The sequence below is a fragment of the Lethenteron reissneri genome, chromosome 32, assembly GCF_015708825.2.
Source record: "Lethenteron reissneri isolate LAM-NWPU_2019-01 chromosome 32, ASM1570882v1, whole genome shotgun sequence".
NCBI classification, from domain to species: domain Eukaryota; kingdom Metazoa; phylum Chordata; class Hyperoartia; order Petromyzontiformes; family Petromyzontidae; genus Lethenteron; species Lethenteron reissneri.
Window position 1 is genome coordinate 11,851,237 of NC_083810.1, and position 19,556 is coordinate 11,870,792.

At 50.1% G+C, this 19,556-nt stretch overlaps 1 protein-coding gene across 3 annotated transcripts in view; it reads right to left on the minus strand.

The window, feature by feature from the left end:
- Positions 1-547: 547 nt before the first annotated feature.
- The window catches only part of LOC133350039 (E3 ubiquitin-protein ligase SH3RF1-like), a 102,516-nt gene continuing 83,507 nt past the window's right edge, over positions 548-19,556 (minus strand). For all 3 annotated transcript variants that reach the window (XM_061564003.1, XM_061564004.1, XM_061564002.1), the window contains 6 exons: positions 14,807-14,958; positions 10,090-10,260; positions 7,879-8,132; positions 4,816-5,153; positions 4,426-4,694; positions 548-855 (listed from right to left, as the gene is read on the minus strand). In XM_061564003.1, coding sequence (XP_061419987.1) covers positions 687-855; positions 4,426-4,694; positions 4,816-5,153; positions 7,879-8,132; positions 10,090-10,260; positions 14,807-14,958 — 1,353 coding nt within the window. In that variant the 3' untranslated portion in view covers positions 548-686. The remainder of the gene's footprint in view (positions 856-4,425; positions 4,695-4,815; positions 5,154-7,878; positions 8,133-10,089; positions 10,261-14,806; positions 14,959-19,556) is intronic.

Consider the following 19,556-nt stretch of genomic DNA (forward strand, 5'->3'; position numbering starts at 1 on the left):
CAGACAGAATGAGTTAATGAATCTATAATTAAAAGCGAACACGGCTTTTTTTGCAGGAGAGTTTAACGACAGATCTCTTGAGCACGAAACACTGCCAAACAACCACAAGAGGCGATCCTACAAATCACGGCACCATTATCAGCAGCTTGTAAACAATAAACAAATGACTGATGTAATGTACTTCAACTACACTAAACTAAAAATATCTCCTGCAAATACTTTTTTTTTACTTTGTCGTTTTGTTAAATATTTAAGTAGAAGAAGAAACGTGAATAATTTTTCGTGGGCAAGGCGAACAATCTGCCAGGGTTTCAGCCGTCCGTCTTCTTAGCCGGTGCTAGAAATTATTTATCAACGAGAGAGTCACAAATCCACCCCAAGAGTTCTTCTCAAATGAAAAACGAGGCAGTTTTTTTCGTCTCTTCCCCCCCCCCACCCCCCCCCGTGCACAATTACAAATCTCCGCAGATTTTTCGAGTCAGCATAAATGCGGAGAAGCCACGATAGCAAACAAAAGGCACTGTTAAATACAGCTGCGGTTTTGTGAGCAGGAGGCATTTGTTTATCAAAGTCGTTCAGTAATTCTGCTTTTACAAGTTTCTTTTTTTTTTGTTCAGGCGGGGGTAGTGGGCTGCTCGGTGGCGGGCACCGAGATGGCGAAGTTTTTGTTGGGCGGGTTGTGGAATTCAGAAGCTTTCGACGAAGCTGCCCGGGAAGAGGCCGGTCTTGCCGTTGCGCTGCAGCGTGCCCTTGTACCACCCGTCGTCCCGCTTGCGATGGACGAAGACCACGTCCCCTTCTCTCAGCTCCAGCTCCACGTCGCTCTGCGGTGGGTACGGGACGACCACGCGGTACCTAGGGTCGGGGTTAAGGGAGAGAGCGATGCGTGTTGTTCGGGGGTAGAATTGTACAGGGGGGGTGGACAGGGTTGGAAATGGGTTTGAGCAGCAAGGGGATAACACAGGATGGGTTGGTTATGGTGGCGTACCACACGCTGAAATGATTCCAATGCTTGATTGGTTAAATACAACCTTGTGTGTGTGTGTACATCCACTTTTTGTTAATCAACTGCCGGATGAAGGCTTCCCAACATTGCGCGGTTCGTGGGAGGTTCTTTAATAATACTTAGCCACGCTAGTCAGTGCGCGTTGAAGGTGGGAGGGGGGCAAACAAGCTCAATGCCTTTTGGCGTCATCTGGTCCAACCCATGTGAGACTAGGCTCTAAGGAAAGCTGTCTCGGGTGTGGACCAATCAACTTCAAGGACAGTGCATACATTATCAAAGTTATGTTTTTGTTTGCATTATGACTGCAGGTATTGTGGTCTATGCAAACATGACTCCTCGTAAAAAATGTGTCAGTTTTGTTGCCAGATAAAAGGGTAAAAAACCAATTATCATATTTTTCTACTGGCAAATGAGGTTCCAATGGTGGAAGCTCAATGCATTTTTGCATTGAGCTTGTTTGACAAAACTTCGACACGCTGGTCAGCATGGCCTGCCTTCACAGCGTAGAAGTACCGTACATCAATGGACTTTGCTGCACTACCGTCGGTGGCCAACCACGTAGCCTCACAGCTTCAGAAAAAATTCGATTATGGGTAGAGCGGTCGCCGCCCTCCCAAGCACTGTCCAGGCTCACCGCCTGCTTAGATCCCAAGGTCTGACGAGATCCGGGTGATTGGCTCGCCGCAGAGCACAACTCGAGGTACAACCGACACCTTCGCGTGACATGTTCTGCCTGGTGCGGGGTGCACACAGGCCGGGTCAACGGCGGCTTGGCAGTCGGAATTTGACGACCAACGCTTCTCATAACGGCGTGCGGCCTCCCCCATGTTCTCCCCGGATGGCAATGAATAGACCCCGGTGATGGTAATTCATCATCAGACGTCTGCGGTTTGTGCTCGGGTAAGGGGAGGCATAAAACATAAAACGAATAAAATGCAGAAATTGCAGGGGATGTGCATTGTCAGTTTCTCAAAATGTCCAGAAGTCATCGCGCCAAGTGTAGCCACTGCAGCACTGTACACACGCATCTGCAGGAAATTACTTTGGTGCAGCGGTGCTCTGCTGGGTGCTACAAAATAAAAAAAAACACATTAAAACAATCAGCTCTGGAAACACTTTCTTGGAAATATTCCTTCGGCTTTGTGTGGGGAGGGCCTCTGAGCCAGCTGTTTGGATGGCTGTTCAAATGCCCAATGGGGGGGTTTTAGAGGACGAGGAATCGTTATTTACTTTTAAGCCCAAAAGGCATCGAAACCTTCGCAATTCTTGCGATAAAACGTGATTTAGTTATTGTTTGTTTCGTTTCGGGTTTTTTTGGGACCTTGCCACACACGCGCATTAAGGTGACAACTCGGATTAAAAAAAAAGTGAAATACCTCGACTCAACGTTTAAAGGAGCGGGGGACGTAAGTATTCTCAACATGAAACCGACACATTGCACTTCCGAGAAATAGCATTAAGCTGCAAGTGATAATAAAAACACACAGACAAAACAAGAAAAACAGAAGCGGGCGAGACAAGTTTACGATGATGATTTAGCATCTGCTTTGCTATCACTTGACATGAATACAAATCCCACACATTAACACACCCGAGACACTGAAAACTACCTCCAGCAGTTTGTTGTTAACATTCGGCCTGATTTATTGCCATTTGGGAAGAACAAACATTTGAAATGTATTTTATAAAGAGCGCTACCCTGGACAGCGGGGTCATTACAGTTGCTACACTGGGCACACACTCATCAATATTGCGGGCATGCCACTCATCAATATTGGGGGCATCACGGTGGCACGAAGTTAACAACCTCGCCTGCTACGCAGGAGATAGTGGGTTCGATCCCGACCCTGACGTCCTGCTGTATATTTGGAGTTTGCATTTTCTCAATGTGGTCGCGTGGATTTTCCTCTGGGGCGTCCGGTTTTTCCCCTCCACATTTAGAAACAACGTGCATTTCGAGTGTTCGGCTGCTATACATTTTCACGTGAGAAGCAAATTTGTTGAGATACCATTTGTGGCCAGGTCGCAAATTAAAAAGAGTTCTACGGCTCAGTGGGTCTTATCTGGTCAAAAAAAAATTACCCTCTCGATGTACGGCCACACTGGGTGGGCAGCCGTGATACAATGGTTAGTGCTGCGCTGTGAATACAGCAGCCCGAGTTCAATTCCCTGCCTGGTGGGTGACAAAGGTGGTAAAAGGGCGTGGTTCTGACCCGTGCAGACTCGCTAACAGCACTTGCCCCAAAGGGTCTGTTGAGGCTATACGGGGGGGGAACTTTGTCTTGTCTTGTGTATGCACATGTGCGTGTGTGCGTGCGTGTCCAGCCCTTTCAGGAATAAGATGGATGTCAGATATGGTCTCGCGTGGGGTGGGCGGTGGAGTCTATTTCCGGGGAATGACCGTGCCGGTTGCAAAGGCTCTGACCGCAGGATGGATGATGTGTGAACGAAGCGCCAGATGAGAAAACAAAACGGCTACATCTGGGCATGAACACACCAGACGGCACCGATAGCGCATGCCCTCACGTCGTGCGTTCACCTCAAAGGGCGAGTGCGCTGCCACTCTTTGAAGAAATAATTTTAAATGCTCTTGTGCATTCTTTCAAAGGGTTTTATACGCAAACACTTTCACAGTGTCACGAACAACGGGAAAAGTAAATATCAATTCCTAACAATTTTCAAGATTTTTTTGGACGTAAATTTCAAACCCCTTGAATTCACTTCCAGTTTTTTTTCACGTCACAGCATATGAGCGAGTGGGTTTGGCTGGGGGCTCCCTATCGTTAGCTCTTCCTACCCACTGTCACCATTGTCAAAGAGAGCAACTGCACTGCTGCCTAGATCAGGGGTCGGGCAACCTGCGGTGGCTCTTTAAAGGAGCTGCGTCGTGGAAGTTATTTGTTAAGGACCCACCGGTCTCTCGTGTTCAGCACACGGTGCATTGCGGCTTTTTAAATATCGAGTTATTAATTTGAAAAAAAAAAAAGGCCCTTGCTATTTTCTTTGCCGACCCCTGGCCTAGACTGAACCCAGTTTTAGGATTACAAAGTGCGCGCTGCCCTTTGCAGATTTTTCTTTGGGAAAGAGACGATGGAAATATACGTAACGAGTGAAAACGGTGGTATTCATACATTTTTGAAATACATTTCAGGAGATACTGGCGTGTCGTTTACACCGGCGCGATAATCACCCACCAAATTATCATGTCACCACCGTTTCCGACAATTGACGATTAAAAATATTTACCCGCCAAGTGAGCATGCCAATAAAAACAAGTTTTCCTGCAACTCTTTCTTCGGGCGTTTCCCCCCGCCTTGGGGGCTTGGCACAGTTGTAGCCCCCCTCCCCCGCCTTCCTTACCCCCCCCCCCACCCCGGAAGAACGCAACGCAAGCAACCCACGCACTCTGCGCTTCTCACCGTTCCCGCTGGAGCGGCTTCGTTTCGGGCCTCACGGGCGCCATTGCTGAGCACGGTTGGCGTGGGGGAGGGGCGACCGGCGGGGTCAGCGACCTTCCATGACCTCCGACCTCCGCCGCCGCAGTAGCTCCCATTGCATGGGCTTCGGGCTGCTGGGCATCGTGGGTTGACTGTGGAGGGGGCGGCGAGGCGGAGAGCGGAGGCGAGCGAGACTTGCGCTTGGCCGAAGCGCTGGACAGGATCTTGAGGAAGCTGCTCTTGCGCTCCTTCTGTGAACGGCACGAGAGCGGCGAATGTGAGAACTATCGGCGAGACAGAGGTGTGGCTGTTGGTTGAACGAGTCAGCGGTTTGGTGAGTGAATGCGAGAGTGAGCGGGCGAGCGAGCGCACCTTGTCCTTCTCGCCCTTCTCGGACTTCCCGCCGGCCGTCGCTCCTCCCGAGGCGGCGGAGGCGACGGGCGCAGACGAAACGCCCGAGCCCCCGAGTCCGGCCTGCTCGTCGAGGCTGGCGGCGCTCACGTTGGGCGGGGTGATGGCGGACGCGACACTCGCCAGGGCGGAGGAGAGCGAGGGGCACGGGCACGGCGGCGCCGGCGGCAGCGCGGTGACCGGCGCCGGGAGCGGCGCGGCCGGCTGGGGCCGTGCCGAGGCCGCCGAGAGGCGCGGGGAGCCGCCCTGGGACTGGATGGGGGGCACAGCCGCCACGGGCTTGTCCGTCGACGATGGAGCTGAACGCACGCACAGGCAGGTGTGTGGGGGGGGGGGGGTACACGCGCGCGTGTCAAAAGACGTGTGCGCCACACTGCGTAAAAGTAACGCGCGTTGCGCGCAAATCGACGCACGGGAAACGCAGTCAGGCGACGTATAGGCAGAGGCGAAACACGCACGCAAAGAGCACATGTATTAGCACCTTCGGTTAGCACGGTTAGCTATATACGATGCGAAAGAAGTTGAAAATACATACAAAATCCATACAGATGGGCCAGCAACACAGCTGCTGTACCGCCATCTAGAGGCCACTTCGTAGTCCTGCAGGTTGGTGTTTCACGTACACAATGGAGTGTGTACGATCGACCAACTTTGGCTCCAGTGTTGGTTTTCAGGTGATATTAAAACGCGTTACAAACTCCGTTCATGTTAAAAGTGACGCGTAGAAAACACGGCATCGAGTCCCTCGAAATTGTAACTTCTTCCAACATCTGTGAAATCTAAGGAGCTCCCCATGGCGCCTGACAAGTCCATGGTGGTGGAGACGAATTGTGAGGTGGTGCTCACGAAGTGCATTCCGATTCACGAGGTCCGAAGCTTGATTAACGAGGCTCGGGTTTTAAACTCGGATCAGCGGAAACAGAAGATAGACGTCTAACCTCCGTGCCACCACTTTGCCACGCAAACACAAACACGCACACACATGCACGCACTACCCGCCATTATTACTTGTAGGCCTCGGGCTTAATGAGCGGGTGGAGGCGGTTTGGGAAATGTACCGCGATGGAGTAAATACTCGACAATTGGACACTTAAACGAGACGGACGGCGGAGCACAGCGCAGGCAAGGCTCACGGCCGCACGTGGCTCCGTTTAACGGCAGGACGAGCATGCCCCCCCGAGCTGGAAGCCACCGAGTACCGTGGGAGATTTCGGTGAAAGTCAGAGCGGCAGCTGTGGGGTTGCAATGCCGGGTCACAGAACGAGCGGCTGATACAAAACATCTGCTTTGGGAACAATTTAAGCTGTTTTACTGCCTACCCGTTAAAGGAATGTCAATGTTTTTTTCCCCCCCTCCTCCTTGAGACTGGACACACTTTAATGCGGCAGCCAGCCGAGACATCAAATTGCATTCTACCAAACGCAAATGTTTGATTTATTAATTTTAGGTTTTCAACAGAGCGATGCGGCTTCCCGTCGGAGTTGCCGAGACGCGCGGAACGTCGCGAAAGTCTGCGGCGATGGCGGCTGCTTTTTCTTACGATTTTTAAAATTTTCATTTCCCCCACTGAACCGTAACGCTCATTTTAAAAGCAAAAAGAAGAAAAAGCAATCGAAAGTGATTGTTAAAAAAATAAAGGCGGTGCAAACACGGTGCCGCATCCTGATTCGAGTGGCGCTTGCGAGCGAGGGGAGTTGTGTGATTGGCACATTTTATGGAGCGTGTCCAAAATTTATTTTACCCAACTTCCGAGAAAAGGGGGACCGGCATTTCACTTTTTCTTTACAATGACAGACTAACATGCCAAATCGCTGCCAGCCTTGAGTTTGAATTCACTTCACGTGACTCACCCGAGAGAATAACAACTCCGATAACTCAATCGGCTAAACAAACCATTTATCCGAATTAAGGACAAATTGGGCTCGCCTGCAAAAGCAGCAGCTCTACACGTGCAAGGGAAAATTGGCGACTTGCAACGCCGATTACGAAATACGTATTAAATGTAAAAATGACGGTTCTTATAATAGCGTAATTGTAATCTTCTTCGTCGTAATATTATTTAAGAATCGAGACTTCTTTGTCTTGTTCCATCTCACTTGCTCTGACCATTACCATATAGGGGGAAGCATGTCCACAGATTTTTCCATACACCGGAAGTAACGTGACGCATGCATCCTAAGCATCACGAACGATTTCAATCGACAAATTGCTCCACGCCTAACGCCACGTCAACTATCAACACACAAACCATGGACTGCCATGCCGCCACCTGTGCAGTGGACATCCAATCCAACACCACACCCTCCATTGTCATGCCACCCAATGGCATGACAAGCTGGTGTCGATCGGGTCGTCTGGTATGCCACCCAACAACCCAGCACATGAACCACCCCCCCCCATTCCACGCCACCCACTACTATGCAATGCAACCCGATGCTACATTACACCCCATGGAATGTAGTACGACCCAACACCACACGAAACCATCCAATCTCAAGCTACCTATCACTCTACCACACCAACACACAAACACAACACCACCCCCACTGCTACACTGCTGCTATACCATGCCACCTAATACACAATTCCAGTCATTCCACGACACACACGAACACGGCATATAACATAACACACCATACCATCCCTTTGCCACAACGTGCCCCATTGAACCTTTCCTCCTTATCACATCAATAACGGAGGGTTACGATGGAATAGGCTCATAACCCACGTGTACATACATATTTAAGATAACCCATGCAAACTTCATTGCAATGCTTTATAATCCACTGTTAACGCGTTGTACTGTATCATCTGAGAAAAAGAGCTTCATAGCTCATCGGATTCCTCCAGTCTTAAATAAAGATTCTGATTCTGATCTCACGCCATCAAAATACCACACGAGTCCATTGCCTTGTTACTCATCACACCCGCCCGTCACACCCGCCCCGTCACACCCGCCACCGTCACACCCGCCACCGTCACACCCGCCACCGTCACACCCGCCCCGTCCCGCGATCATGGTACCTGGCCGCACGCCGTTCTGCGCTGGTCCTTGGGCCACGTGCCTCGTGGCGGTCGCGGGGCCCAGCCGCGGGCTCGTCGGCGGAGCGGCCAGGGGACACGCCGAGAGGCCGCCTCCGTTGCTCGCCTGAGAGGTCGTCACCGTGGCGATGGGGACGGTCACCGTGACAGCCCTGCTGCTGGTGCAGCTGGTGCTGCAGCTCGAGTTGGCGGAGCCGACCGGGGGCGGCAGCTTCTGCTGGGGAACCGGCGGCGCCCTGGGACTGAGGAAAGGCGGCACAGTTCCACCCGGGGTCAAGGCTCCGGAACGTGCTGATCAGATGGGCCGTGCGGTGCGTGGGAATGACCAGCGGATGGCGTGAGACTGATTCGTCGCGGCGTGAGAGCAGTGGTGGGTGGGGGAGGGGGCAAGGGAAGTGACCAGGTGGGGATTGGGGGCAATAGCTATGCTCAAAGTATGATTAATATAATAAGTAACAAAAATACTCGTGACTGTGGGAGGAGCAGAACGTTCATCGCAAGGCACTGTGCGGAATTCGGAAGGTATCGTTGCGATTCTGTAAGGGGGCTCTCCCGGTGTGTTTTCGGGTTGTACCGTCCAACGTTTCGCTCCATGTGCTGGGAGCCTCTCTTTAGAAACTGAACAACGCTCGGTGAAACTCAAAAAATAACAAGTCGGAGAGCTGTACAATTTGCCTGCGAAAACCCTAGGCCATAGTATTTTCCAGCAGGTGCCGTTCAACGCTCGTAAAAGGGGGCAATGCTTATCATGAAAGCTTTATGCAGCCATCACGAGCTTCCAATGGCACGCAGAAACGTGTAAAAAGGCATCCAGCCTTTGCGCATTATGCAACAAGCATCAGCAGTTCCTGAAGAGGTGCCAGTGTTCTATTCGTCTTAGATCACCGTCAAAATAAATGAGCAAATGTGACCGACTGACCAGGCAGCGGTGGATACAGGCAACTGTCGACCGGCTTCGTTCTGATTAGGACTCATCAGTACAGGATAGTCCCTGCTGCAACGTCTGCCTCGGGAAACCACGAACCATTACGGGGCCGAGTGCAATCCTAGAAGGCGACCGACGCCTTGTATGGCCTTAGAAGGCAACGTCCAGCCGCAAAGCAGGGCGAGTACACAACCTACGGATGGCGTTGCGCAACTACGACTGCGAAGCGGGGTGTAAATACGGGGCATTGTGCACATTTTACAAGGCCCAAAGTACAAGACCCAGATGGAAAAACACACCGTGGAGCTCCTTGCGAGGCACAGCGGAGGACAGCGAGCAGGTGTCTTTGGGGGCCAGGTGGCGCGTGCCTACGATCATGGTGCTTCGTGGGAAAGAGTTGGTGGGTCACCGAGATTTAATCAACTCCCCAAGCCCGCTGGACCGCAAGGTAGCCAGAGCGTGGCAGTGTACGCAAAGTGGGTTTGTGCACCAATCTGTGCAGAGCATTGTGGGTGAGTCTCCCCTCCGCCCCCCTCCCCCCTCCAATGTGTGCGATGGGTTTTGTAACCAGTTACGACGGTCTCCGGCCACGGCTAACGTCGGTGGCGAGTGGATATCTGCACCGGTACTGGGCTCTCCTCCACCCTCTTCGCGAGGCCGCACTGACCAGCGCGCAGTGAAGTGTGTTCAAAGAGAACTTCAGAATCAGAATATTTATTCATACTGAGAGGAATCCGATGAGCTATTAAAAGCTATTTTTTCACAGATGTCCAGTAGGGGCGGGTCAGAACGTTACAAACACAAACAATACAAAAGCGCAATAGGAGTGTAAAGTATAGGAAGGTAGATCGTTTTGCTCCCAAAACAAAGTTAAACAATCGTCATTAAAGCAAAATTGGCTCAACGTGCCGAAGCAAGACCCATCTTAAACACAGATCCTCGGGGCTCAAGGCGAGGCTTCAACTGGCTGAGGGGCTGCACGCTTGTCGCTTGCTGCAGCCCACAAGGCCACCCCCCTTAGAGAACCACATGACACGATCCGCCCCACCACCCTATAAAATTTGCAAAACCTACAAACGACTCCCAAACGACCTCCCCTTCTTCTTGCACGCGTTTTGTCCCACTCATGTGCGACGTCACCCCCCACCCCCACCCCTCTATTGCGGAACTACTGCCGCAGAATCGGCGCGAATACCGAACGCGCTCGCCACGCCATTCGACGACCGCGCGGAGCACCGGGTCAGCGAACGCGGCGACGCGGAGCTTACCGGTTGACGGGCGCGACGTAGTTCCCCGGGAAGACGCCGGCTGTGCCGGTGCGGAGCGACGATCCCTTGTACCACCCGTCCTGGCAGCGCTCGAGGACACGGTACATCTCGCCCTTGCGCAGCTCCAGCTCGTCGGCCTTCTGCGGCTTGTACGGGTACAGCGCCACGAAGCTGTGGGAGAATGATGACGCAGCGAGCGAGGATGAGCGCGGTTGGCCACGTACGGGTGCGAGAGAAGTTCAACATGCATACGTACATTCGTCATAGTCTGCCAAACAAAAAAAAAACACATGGCCCTGAAAAGTTGATCTGAGCGGGAGATGCCAGGCACCATTTGTCTCTCTTCAGCTCTGACACCGGGAGGTCACAGACTGCTGCCGAGGGCAGATCAGGTGCCCAGGTCGGGCCGGTAAGGCTGCTGTGGGAATCAAGTCTGGCAGATTGAGAGGGAACCAGGGTCTGCATGCTTCCGAGAGGCCATGGGAACGTGACATGAGTTTTCGCACTGAGCGATGACGGAATTCTATGATCGCTCGCGAAGTTACGAAAACGCTAAAACTTTTTATTTTATTTGACCAGGTTCAGGCCCAATGAGCTCTATAAGCTTATTTTTCATAAGTGACCTGGATATCACAAATGATAGCTCAACGAAGTGGATTACCAAGTGGACATTTATTGCAGACGAATAATCCCACGGCATGTTTCTAAATGTGGAATAAAAAAATCAGAGCACCCGGAGAAAAATCCACGTAAAGATGGGTAGAACATGCAAACTGCAAATATACAAACGGCAGGGTTGGGATCGAACCCACGACCTTCTGTATACCAGGTGAGATAGTTAACATCTCGCCACCGTGGCTATCGTTTTTCGGGTGTACCTTCGGCTCAAACTCGGTGAATTCTCAATTCCAGGTGGTCCCCAACTCCTTGGGGGTCAGCGCTGGTAATAAAGTTCTTTTTGTCAGATTAGCTCTATACATTATGAAACTATCTCCCATAAAAATTGCAATTATACCCCTCTCTGTCCGGTTCAAAGTTGGGCATCCAAAGGCGTCTCTTTTCCGTAATGGAATTCTCAAAATAAGCACCGCTTCCGCGTGAAAGATAGAGAGGAGGACACGTGCAGTTTATTGGATGAATGTTGCATTATTAATTGCCGAGCATGATGGGAATATCGCACGGAGCGCCTTTGATTGCATGTTCAACAGAAGAGGGGGCCATGTCGCCGTGACCTCGGTGCCCTCATTGGGGGTCACGTCAGTCACCTCTGTGAAGTGTGAACCGCGGCGATGCGTTCTGGAGCCGCCAAGAAAAAATTTGCACGCAATCAAGTGCTTCGCCATCGCTGGAGAGCTGCCAAGTAAAAAAATTACTTAATTATTGACTGGCTTAGCGAAAGATTTGAGAGTATTTTGCTCGGTGTGTCGTACAATGAGCAGCAATTCACGCTTCTGCATGCCCGAAATGATATTCATACTCAGTAATGAATAAACAATGCATTTTTTATAGTGATAAAAGGCTTACTGGGTCAAAAACTGAAATAGATTATTTTTAAATAACAGCAGCGCTCTGAGCGATGGTTTATAGCAAAGGTAAAACGTGTTAAAGTTGCGGGACTGGAAATTCTTGTTTATGCCACTGTTAGCGGAGCGGCTCCCACTCAAGTACACAGGCGATCTGTTGGCTATTTTGGCCTACTCTTCCAAGCTGGTCAGACGTCTTAAAAGAGGTGAGAGAGCACCCAAACTTTGCCACACCACGTGCGACCTAACAATCGATTAACTCGTGTACCCCATTCACACTTCTGGGTGAACAGAGAGGCAGGAGGGGGTTATCTGATCAACTTTACCATAGATTCAACTGCCTTGCCGGGAGAGATCAAATCAAACCGGCGACCTTCAAATCCTAAGTCCAGTGGCGCTAACCACGGCATGATCCCTGAAGGCTTACGGGTCACCCACGGAATTGCCCCTGACAACAACAGAAAATTCGCCGACAGAAGAGAGGTTTCACAGGTCACGGCTACCGATTGCCCCCACCCAGGTTCACCGCACGTCCCGTGACCTGGCGACCATTAGTGCTTCTGTGCAAGACTTCCACCGCAAAGGGGCAGCAGTCACACCCAGAAATCCACACCCCGGATACCAGGTACCACAGTTTGTTTCCATTAAACCCAAAGCAAACATTTCCATTTCTCTTTTGGTAACCGGTTGGCGAGTGCCATCCGTCACACAAATGACACTCTGGGCAAGGCCTTCAAAATAAACCAAGGTGGTCACCTCCCTCCATGCGGACGCCCGAGCAGGAGGGGGGGGGGGGTTTATGCGCGAGGAGCATTGAGGACGGGATCGGGAGATGTCCGGGGTAACTGGCTACCCAGGACTTCATAACCAACAAACTGCCTCTGTCACAGAGATCAGGACTTTGATGAGAGAAGGTGAATGGTGTGAATAAAAAAAAAAAATTCACAGGCAGACGATACAAATAGACGCCGTCAAAGAGTGCGACTGCGGAGTGTTCCAATGAAGCCAACACGGATCACCTTAAATTATTACGATGCGGGGTTATCAACGTTTTGCAGGACACCCCCAACTGATTAACCGCGATGGGGAACGATTTCCAGGTGGCACATCGCAGCAAAGCCACGGCGGTGCGAGATTTGGTGCCGCGGTACCACCGAGCGGTGAGGCCGATTGGGCGACGGCGGTGGGCGGTGAGACGTATCGTTCGGGTGTCATGTTGCGGTGAAGACGATGAGGTGGCACCGGATCGGCTGGTACGGTACGTTGTTGCGTCGTTTAGCACGCATTGCATCGGGCCAAATGGAGCATCGCGTGGGAATTCCAAAGCACGAGGAAATAAGCAGGAAGGAGAGAGGTTTGAGCTGCAGTGTGCGGTGGAAGAATACAGCTCGGATGAGATGCAACCATCAGTGTTGTTGGGGTATGCGGCATGCTGTATTGTTTGATGCTGTCATCAGGTAACGCGTTGTACCGTCAGGTGGCGTGCTGTATTGTTTGGTGTTGTATTGTTTGGTGTTGTATAGGTCGGTGCTGTATAGTTTAGTTTGGTGTTGTATAGTTTGGTGTTGTATTGTTTTGTGCTGCATTCATAATAATAAAAAAATATTTACATGTCGAAAAACCCTTAAATAATCGTTCTAGGGCCCTATGCATGGTACGGCGGAAAGAGCTTAATGTCAACCACGGAAAGAAGAAGCGAGAAAGACGTTTGAAAATAAACAAAAGGAAAGAAAGCCATTTTGAACAGATACGTTTTTTTTGTAAAGTGTCTCAGAAGTCCCCTGACCTCGAAGCGGCAACGAGTTCCAGAGTTTAGGTGCCGCAATTGCGAAGGTAAAAACCAGCCTAAGTGTGCTGCATTGTTTGGTGTTGTATTGTTTGGTGTTGTATTGTTTGGTGTTGTATTGTTTGGTGTTGTATTGTTTGGTGTTGTATTGTTTGGTGTTGTATTGTTTGGTGTTGTATTGTTTGGTGTTGTATTGTTTGGTGCTGTATTGTTTGGTGTTGTATTGTTTGGTGTTGTATTGTTTGGTGCTGCATTGTTTGGTGCTGCATTGTTTGGTGTTGTATTGTTTGGTGTTGTATTGTTTGGTGTTGTATTGTTTGGTGTTATATTGTTTGGTGCTGCATTGTTTGGTGCTGCATTGTTTGGTGTTGCATTGTTTGGTGTTGTATTGTTTGGTGCTGTATTGTTTGGTGTTGTATTGTTTGGTGTTGTATTGTTTGGTGTTGTATTGTTTGGTGTTGTATTGTTTGGTGTTGTATTGTTTGGTGTTGTATTGTTTGGTGTTGTATTGTTTGGTGTTGTATTGTTTGGTGCTGTATTGTTTGGTGTTGTATTGTTTGGTGTTGTATTGTTTGGTGCTGCATTGTTTGGTGCTGCATTGTTTGGTGTTGTATTGTTTGGTGTTGTATTGTTTGGTGTTGTATTGTTTGGTGTTGTATTGTTTGGTGCTGCATTGTTTGGTGCTGCATTGTTTGGTGTTGCATTGTTTGGTGTTGCATTGTTTGGTGCTGTATTGTTTGGTGTTGTATTGTTTGGTGTTGTATTGTTTGGTGTTGTATTGTTTGGTGTTGTATTGTTTGGTGTTGTATTGTTTGGTGCTGTATTGTTTGGTGTTGTATTGTTTGGTGTTGTATTGTTTGGTGTTGTATTGTTTGGTGCTGCATTGTTTGGTGCTGCATTGTTTGGTGTTGTATTGTTTGGTGTTGTATTGTTTGGTGCTGTATTGTTTGGTGTTGTATTGTTTGGTGTTGTATTGTTTGGTGCTGTATTGTTTGGTGCTGTATTGTTTGGTGTTGTATTGTTTGGTGCTGCATTGTTTGGTGCTGCATTGTTTGGTGTTGTATTGTTTGGTGTTGTATTGTTTGGTGCTGTATTGTTTGGTGTTGTATTGTTTGGTGTTGTATTGTTTGGTGCTGTATTGTTTGGTGTTGTATTGTTTGGTGTTGTATTGTTTGGTGCTGTATTGTTTGGTGCTGTATTGTTTGGTGCTGTATTGTCTGGTGCTGTATTGTTTGGTGTTGTATTGTTTGGTGTTGTATTGTTTGGTATTGTATTGTTTGGTGTTGTATTGTTTGGTGTTGTATTGTTTGGTGTTGTATTGTTTGGTGTTGCATTGTTTGGTGTTGTATTGTTTGGTGCTGCATTGATTGCAGCTCGGTGTGCCGTGACCTCTCCCTGCACCACTCACATCTGGATGAGCGGGTACTGCTGCGGAGGCGGCCTTGGCACAGGCACCGCGGGCTCCGTCGTCCCGGCGGCCGACGGCAGCGCGGGACGCGGCAGCGGCATCCCGGGGACCACGGCCGGGGTGGACACCACGGCGGGTAGCGCCTGTCCCTCCTGCGGATGGATGGGCACAGAGGGAGGAGGGCACCATCACAACCTGAAAACACGTCGGAGAGAAATGCACGTTTCGCGCTCCCCGTGTTTTTGTTCTCGCTGGGCCACTCCATTACATTACACGCTCACGTTCGTGCCCCACATACAAGGCCACCTAAATAGTTGCCGAACCACGACATGGACTCCTACCGTGGTTATCTGCCAGCCACCACCTCATTCGCTGCTTGGCGCAGCCTTGGACAAGGCCAGAGCAATGTGTATATTTTATGTGAGTATGTTGAACTTCTTTCGCACCAAACGTAGCCAACCGTGTTTGCTGAACACACAGGCCCAAGGCCCAAAATGCCCAACAGCTAGCAACAAACGGCACGACTAAAGGTGTAACGAATAAGCGTTGATTGAGCAAATTTATAACAACTCGGGGAATATGAACAAACAAAAAAAGTCGATGGGAGGTAATTCCAAAATCGAGTAGTGCACGGGACGGAGTAGAAAGAGAAATGCTTTGAGCTGCAGGGTGGTGGTTGAACAGTGTGGATGACACGAAACATTTAATCTTCCACATGTGTCATGCGGTTCCCTTGGATTTCACACAGATTCGTCCGTCTCCATGATGATAGATAGCAAGACACCACGTGTGAGGAGATAACGATGGCAGGCCTGTTCTATTGAACACATCTGAGCAAAACGTTTGGATTTTCCTTGCTACTCAAAAGGACTTGCAACCCAAGGACACGAGTTTTTTTTCACCTGGAAAATACCTTGAGATGGAACATTCCATTGCAAAGGTGGCCAGAGTGTCGATCGACACACGTTCATTCGTAGCTAACACGCAACGATGATAAGCGTGCACAAAAATTTTAAATCTGTAACTCATACAGTAATGCATCGGATAATGAATATGATGGCCAGTCAACACACGTAATAAATACATTGTCATTATGACGAGGGATGACATTGTACACCCGACTCTGGAATTAGACTGCATATGAACCAGCAGAGGAGCAGACGGGATGGGAAGTATCCGAGGTAAAAACCCCTTTGTGCCAAATTTTATCTCGTGGATTTTCCCCTAGCTCCTCCGGATTTTCCCTCCACATTTACAATCAACATCACGTGTTTCGAGTATTTGGCTGCTATAACTGTCCACATGATGATGAGCCACTTCGTTGAGCTATCATTTGTGGCCAGGTCGCTTCTGAAAAAAATAGATATTTAGCCTAATGCACCTTACCTAATCAAACACATTTTTAAAAAAATAATTAAATACACAACGTGTTTACGTGCGGAGCGTGCCGGTGACCACCATACGAATAAACGTTACACGTCGCTCGTCTATCGACCCCCCCCCCAACCCCATTCCCGGACAACAACACACACTTTCTAGCGCGTCGCGGAGAGCCATGCAAAGGGGTCTTCTTTCACCGAAGTGCCGCAAGCCGCCTACGCCCGGCGACCCGTGACAGCTAAAGCACCCTGGGGGAAAGGAACGGCGAGCAGTCCCCGTGACCAAACGGGCGCACGTATTGTCACTCGACATTTTTCGGCAGCAGCTGGAGGGAGGGGGGCAAAGACAGTGGCCTTCAAGAGGCTTCTCGCGCGAACAAAAAAAACGCTCCCTCGCCGCGGAAACAAAGAGCCTTCGAAAAAGGAGGAGCACTTATGTAGCAGGGAAGGGGTTCGTGAAGTGGGCCTTTCACCGTGGCCAACAGTTTTTGCGGCATCCTCCTGAACGTTGCTTCTGACAGTCGCATTCGTTGAATTGCCGTCGCACGAAGGTAAAAGAAAAGATAGTTTCCTGAAATATTTTAACGAAAAATATAATCCACTTATGTTTTGGGATTATACCGAACGCTGTCGAGATCATCTGAATATCGTCAATGAATAACTCCGTCAGATGATCACGTGCTAACGTAACAATACTGGAATGAACGTTCATCACAAAAATTGGAAAATTGATAGCAGACGCATTTCTGCAGGAATGCAACTTCCTCGCCTTCCGAGGGTCACGACTCTCTCTCTCTCCATCGTTAGCCTCAGCAAAATTGCGTTTTTCTAATTAAAATGTAATTTTCCTTTCAAATTTCATCAGGTTTTTTTTATCCCCCTCCCCCCAATTTCCATCACTCCCACCGCAACCGACACATGGGAGGTGCAAACGGTTCCATTTTTTCTAAACGAGTAAGGAAGCTTCTATTTGCATTTTAGCTGCAGGAAATAAATTGCACCTTCAAAATTGCTACAAATTACAGACCATTATATCGTTCCCCCAGCCGCCTAAGAGAAATGCGCCATCCATCTGCGTTTGGTCTCATTATTTTGAAAAAGTGGCGAAATGTCGACTATCATAATTCCCACTGCATCATTGGCCGTCACATCGTGCTTCATCATTCATTAAGCAAATGATACATCTGATCGGACATGCACACATTCATCGCGACGGGGGACATGGCCGTGATTTACATGTGCAGCCCCACCAGCTGTAAGCGCGGCGAGGTCAATTGAGAAACGAGGGCCGCTATACGATACACGCCACACTCTCGATATTCCCCATAACGTTTGTTTATTTAAACCGTATACTTAGTGTAAGCGCGGGAGTTGTGGCGCAATGGACCATGGGCTGCGTTATCAGAATATGCATCTGTACTGGAGGAATCCGATGAGCTATGAAGCTCTTTTTCACATGTCCAGTAGCCACAGATTTCCAGTAGTTTTCACAGATGTCCACCAATCCACCTGTGAGTTTGAATCTCCGCCACGGCTAACCATCGGTGGTTAGTGATATCTGAACCGGTGCTAGGCACGCCGCCCCTCCCTCCACCACCAACGCCCCTACCGGCTTCATTAACACGCGCTAACCAGCGTGGGGAAGTATGGTCAAATACCCACCATGAAAAGTACCGTATATAAACCTCATACCTCATGATATTAAGTTACATTAGGAATACTTTTTTCACCAAGTGAGAGCCTGCTTAGACAAGGAGTGTATGTTGTGCTAAAATAAATCTAGCATTGCCCTTGAAGAGTATTCGGTTTTACAACGCCGTCCTTTTTACGCTCACAATTGACAATTCCTCGACCGAGATATGGGGGGGGGGGGGGGGGGGGGTAAACTACAATAACAGTTGCTCAAAGGCCTGCAAGAATGAGCTCTCTCTAAAATGTCTCTGTGATTGATGCAAATGAAGACGGGCGAGCACTGGGGGACCGGCCACCTGTGCGGCGTCTCTCTCGTCTGTCTGGGATAATGAGTGGTCCATGCGCTGTGCAAAGCAGAGGGCTCTCGTTGCCTTTGGAATCACCCCCGACAGCATTAATTTGCACCATCTCTCGCCGACATCAAACACCTCAAAACTAATTTTCTTCCATCCCGTAACGGGAGACTTTTCCTCACGACTACTACGACAACAACAACACGCTACGATATTGCATTCCTCGGCGACTTGTTTTGAGTAAAAACAGATCTAAAAAGACACGCGCGCACGCAAGCACACGCCGGCTTACGGCCCGTGCTCGCTAGGACAAATAAGGACAGGAGGAATGTGGGTTATTCGCCCCATTTTTAAAAGGTACCATCTGTGAAAACAGGAAGCGTCGGGGCAGAAAGGCCCTGCCCGTCATACGGGGCAGGGCTTACAGCCCAGCGACCGCGCTCGTCGCGAGAAGGCCGCGCGCCGCCGCCAAGACGCAAGAGACCGCGTGTCGCGTCCCGTGTCGCGTCCCGTGTCGCGTCCCGTGTCGCGTCCCGTGTCGCGTCCCGTGTCGCGTCCCGTGTCGCGTCCCGTGTCGCGTCCCGTGTCGCGTCCCGTGTCGCGTCCCGTGTCGCGTCCCGTGTCCACTAGAGCCGCTAAGCGACTGGAAACATCGCAGCCGCGACCTCCAACGAGGAGTAAGTAACGGAGGGACGGCCTGGGAAAGTGGACGGCAACGTGCCCTCGTGTTTTCATCATCATCATCACCATCCGTCAGCCAGGATCAATCCACTGCTGGATGTAGGCCTCACACCCAGGCTGTTGCCACCTCTCGCAGTTCTGCGTTGATGTAGTCCAGGACACGTTGCACTCTTTGGGAGCGACGCTGTCGCCATTCTTGCCAATCGACCATCGTCTCCTCGCAGCGACGCATCCTGCACAAGCTCACTTGCTTTTCCTTACGAACAGCTTGAATGTCTTTAACCTGCGTGTGTTCCCTAATCCACGTGTTCCCCTCATCCTGTTTCTCTCGGGTAATCCCCAGTGTGGCGCCTTTGCATTTTACCGCAGTCAATAGTCAGCCAGTGCAACTGGATGATTCCGCTCAAAATTGACAATGGCACGAGGTAGGGTCAAGCAGCCAATGGGGCTCGTAATGACCGTGTCGGAGTCGATGACCCAACACTGCCGAGTTCCTGAGATCGAATCCGGGCTTCAGCCACCCGTGATTAAACCGGGTTCTCAAGTCAGCAAGTTTGACAGCCTCAACTCACCGCACACAAAAAAACACCTCCACTGCCCGAGAGTTACACGTTAAACACTCGTGGGATGAAAGCCATGCATTGTATCACGTTTAACAGAACGTGGCCGAGCTACTACCAGGTGCTGCCGAAGGGAGGCTTATTG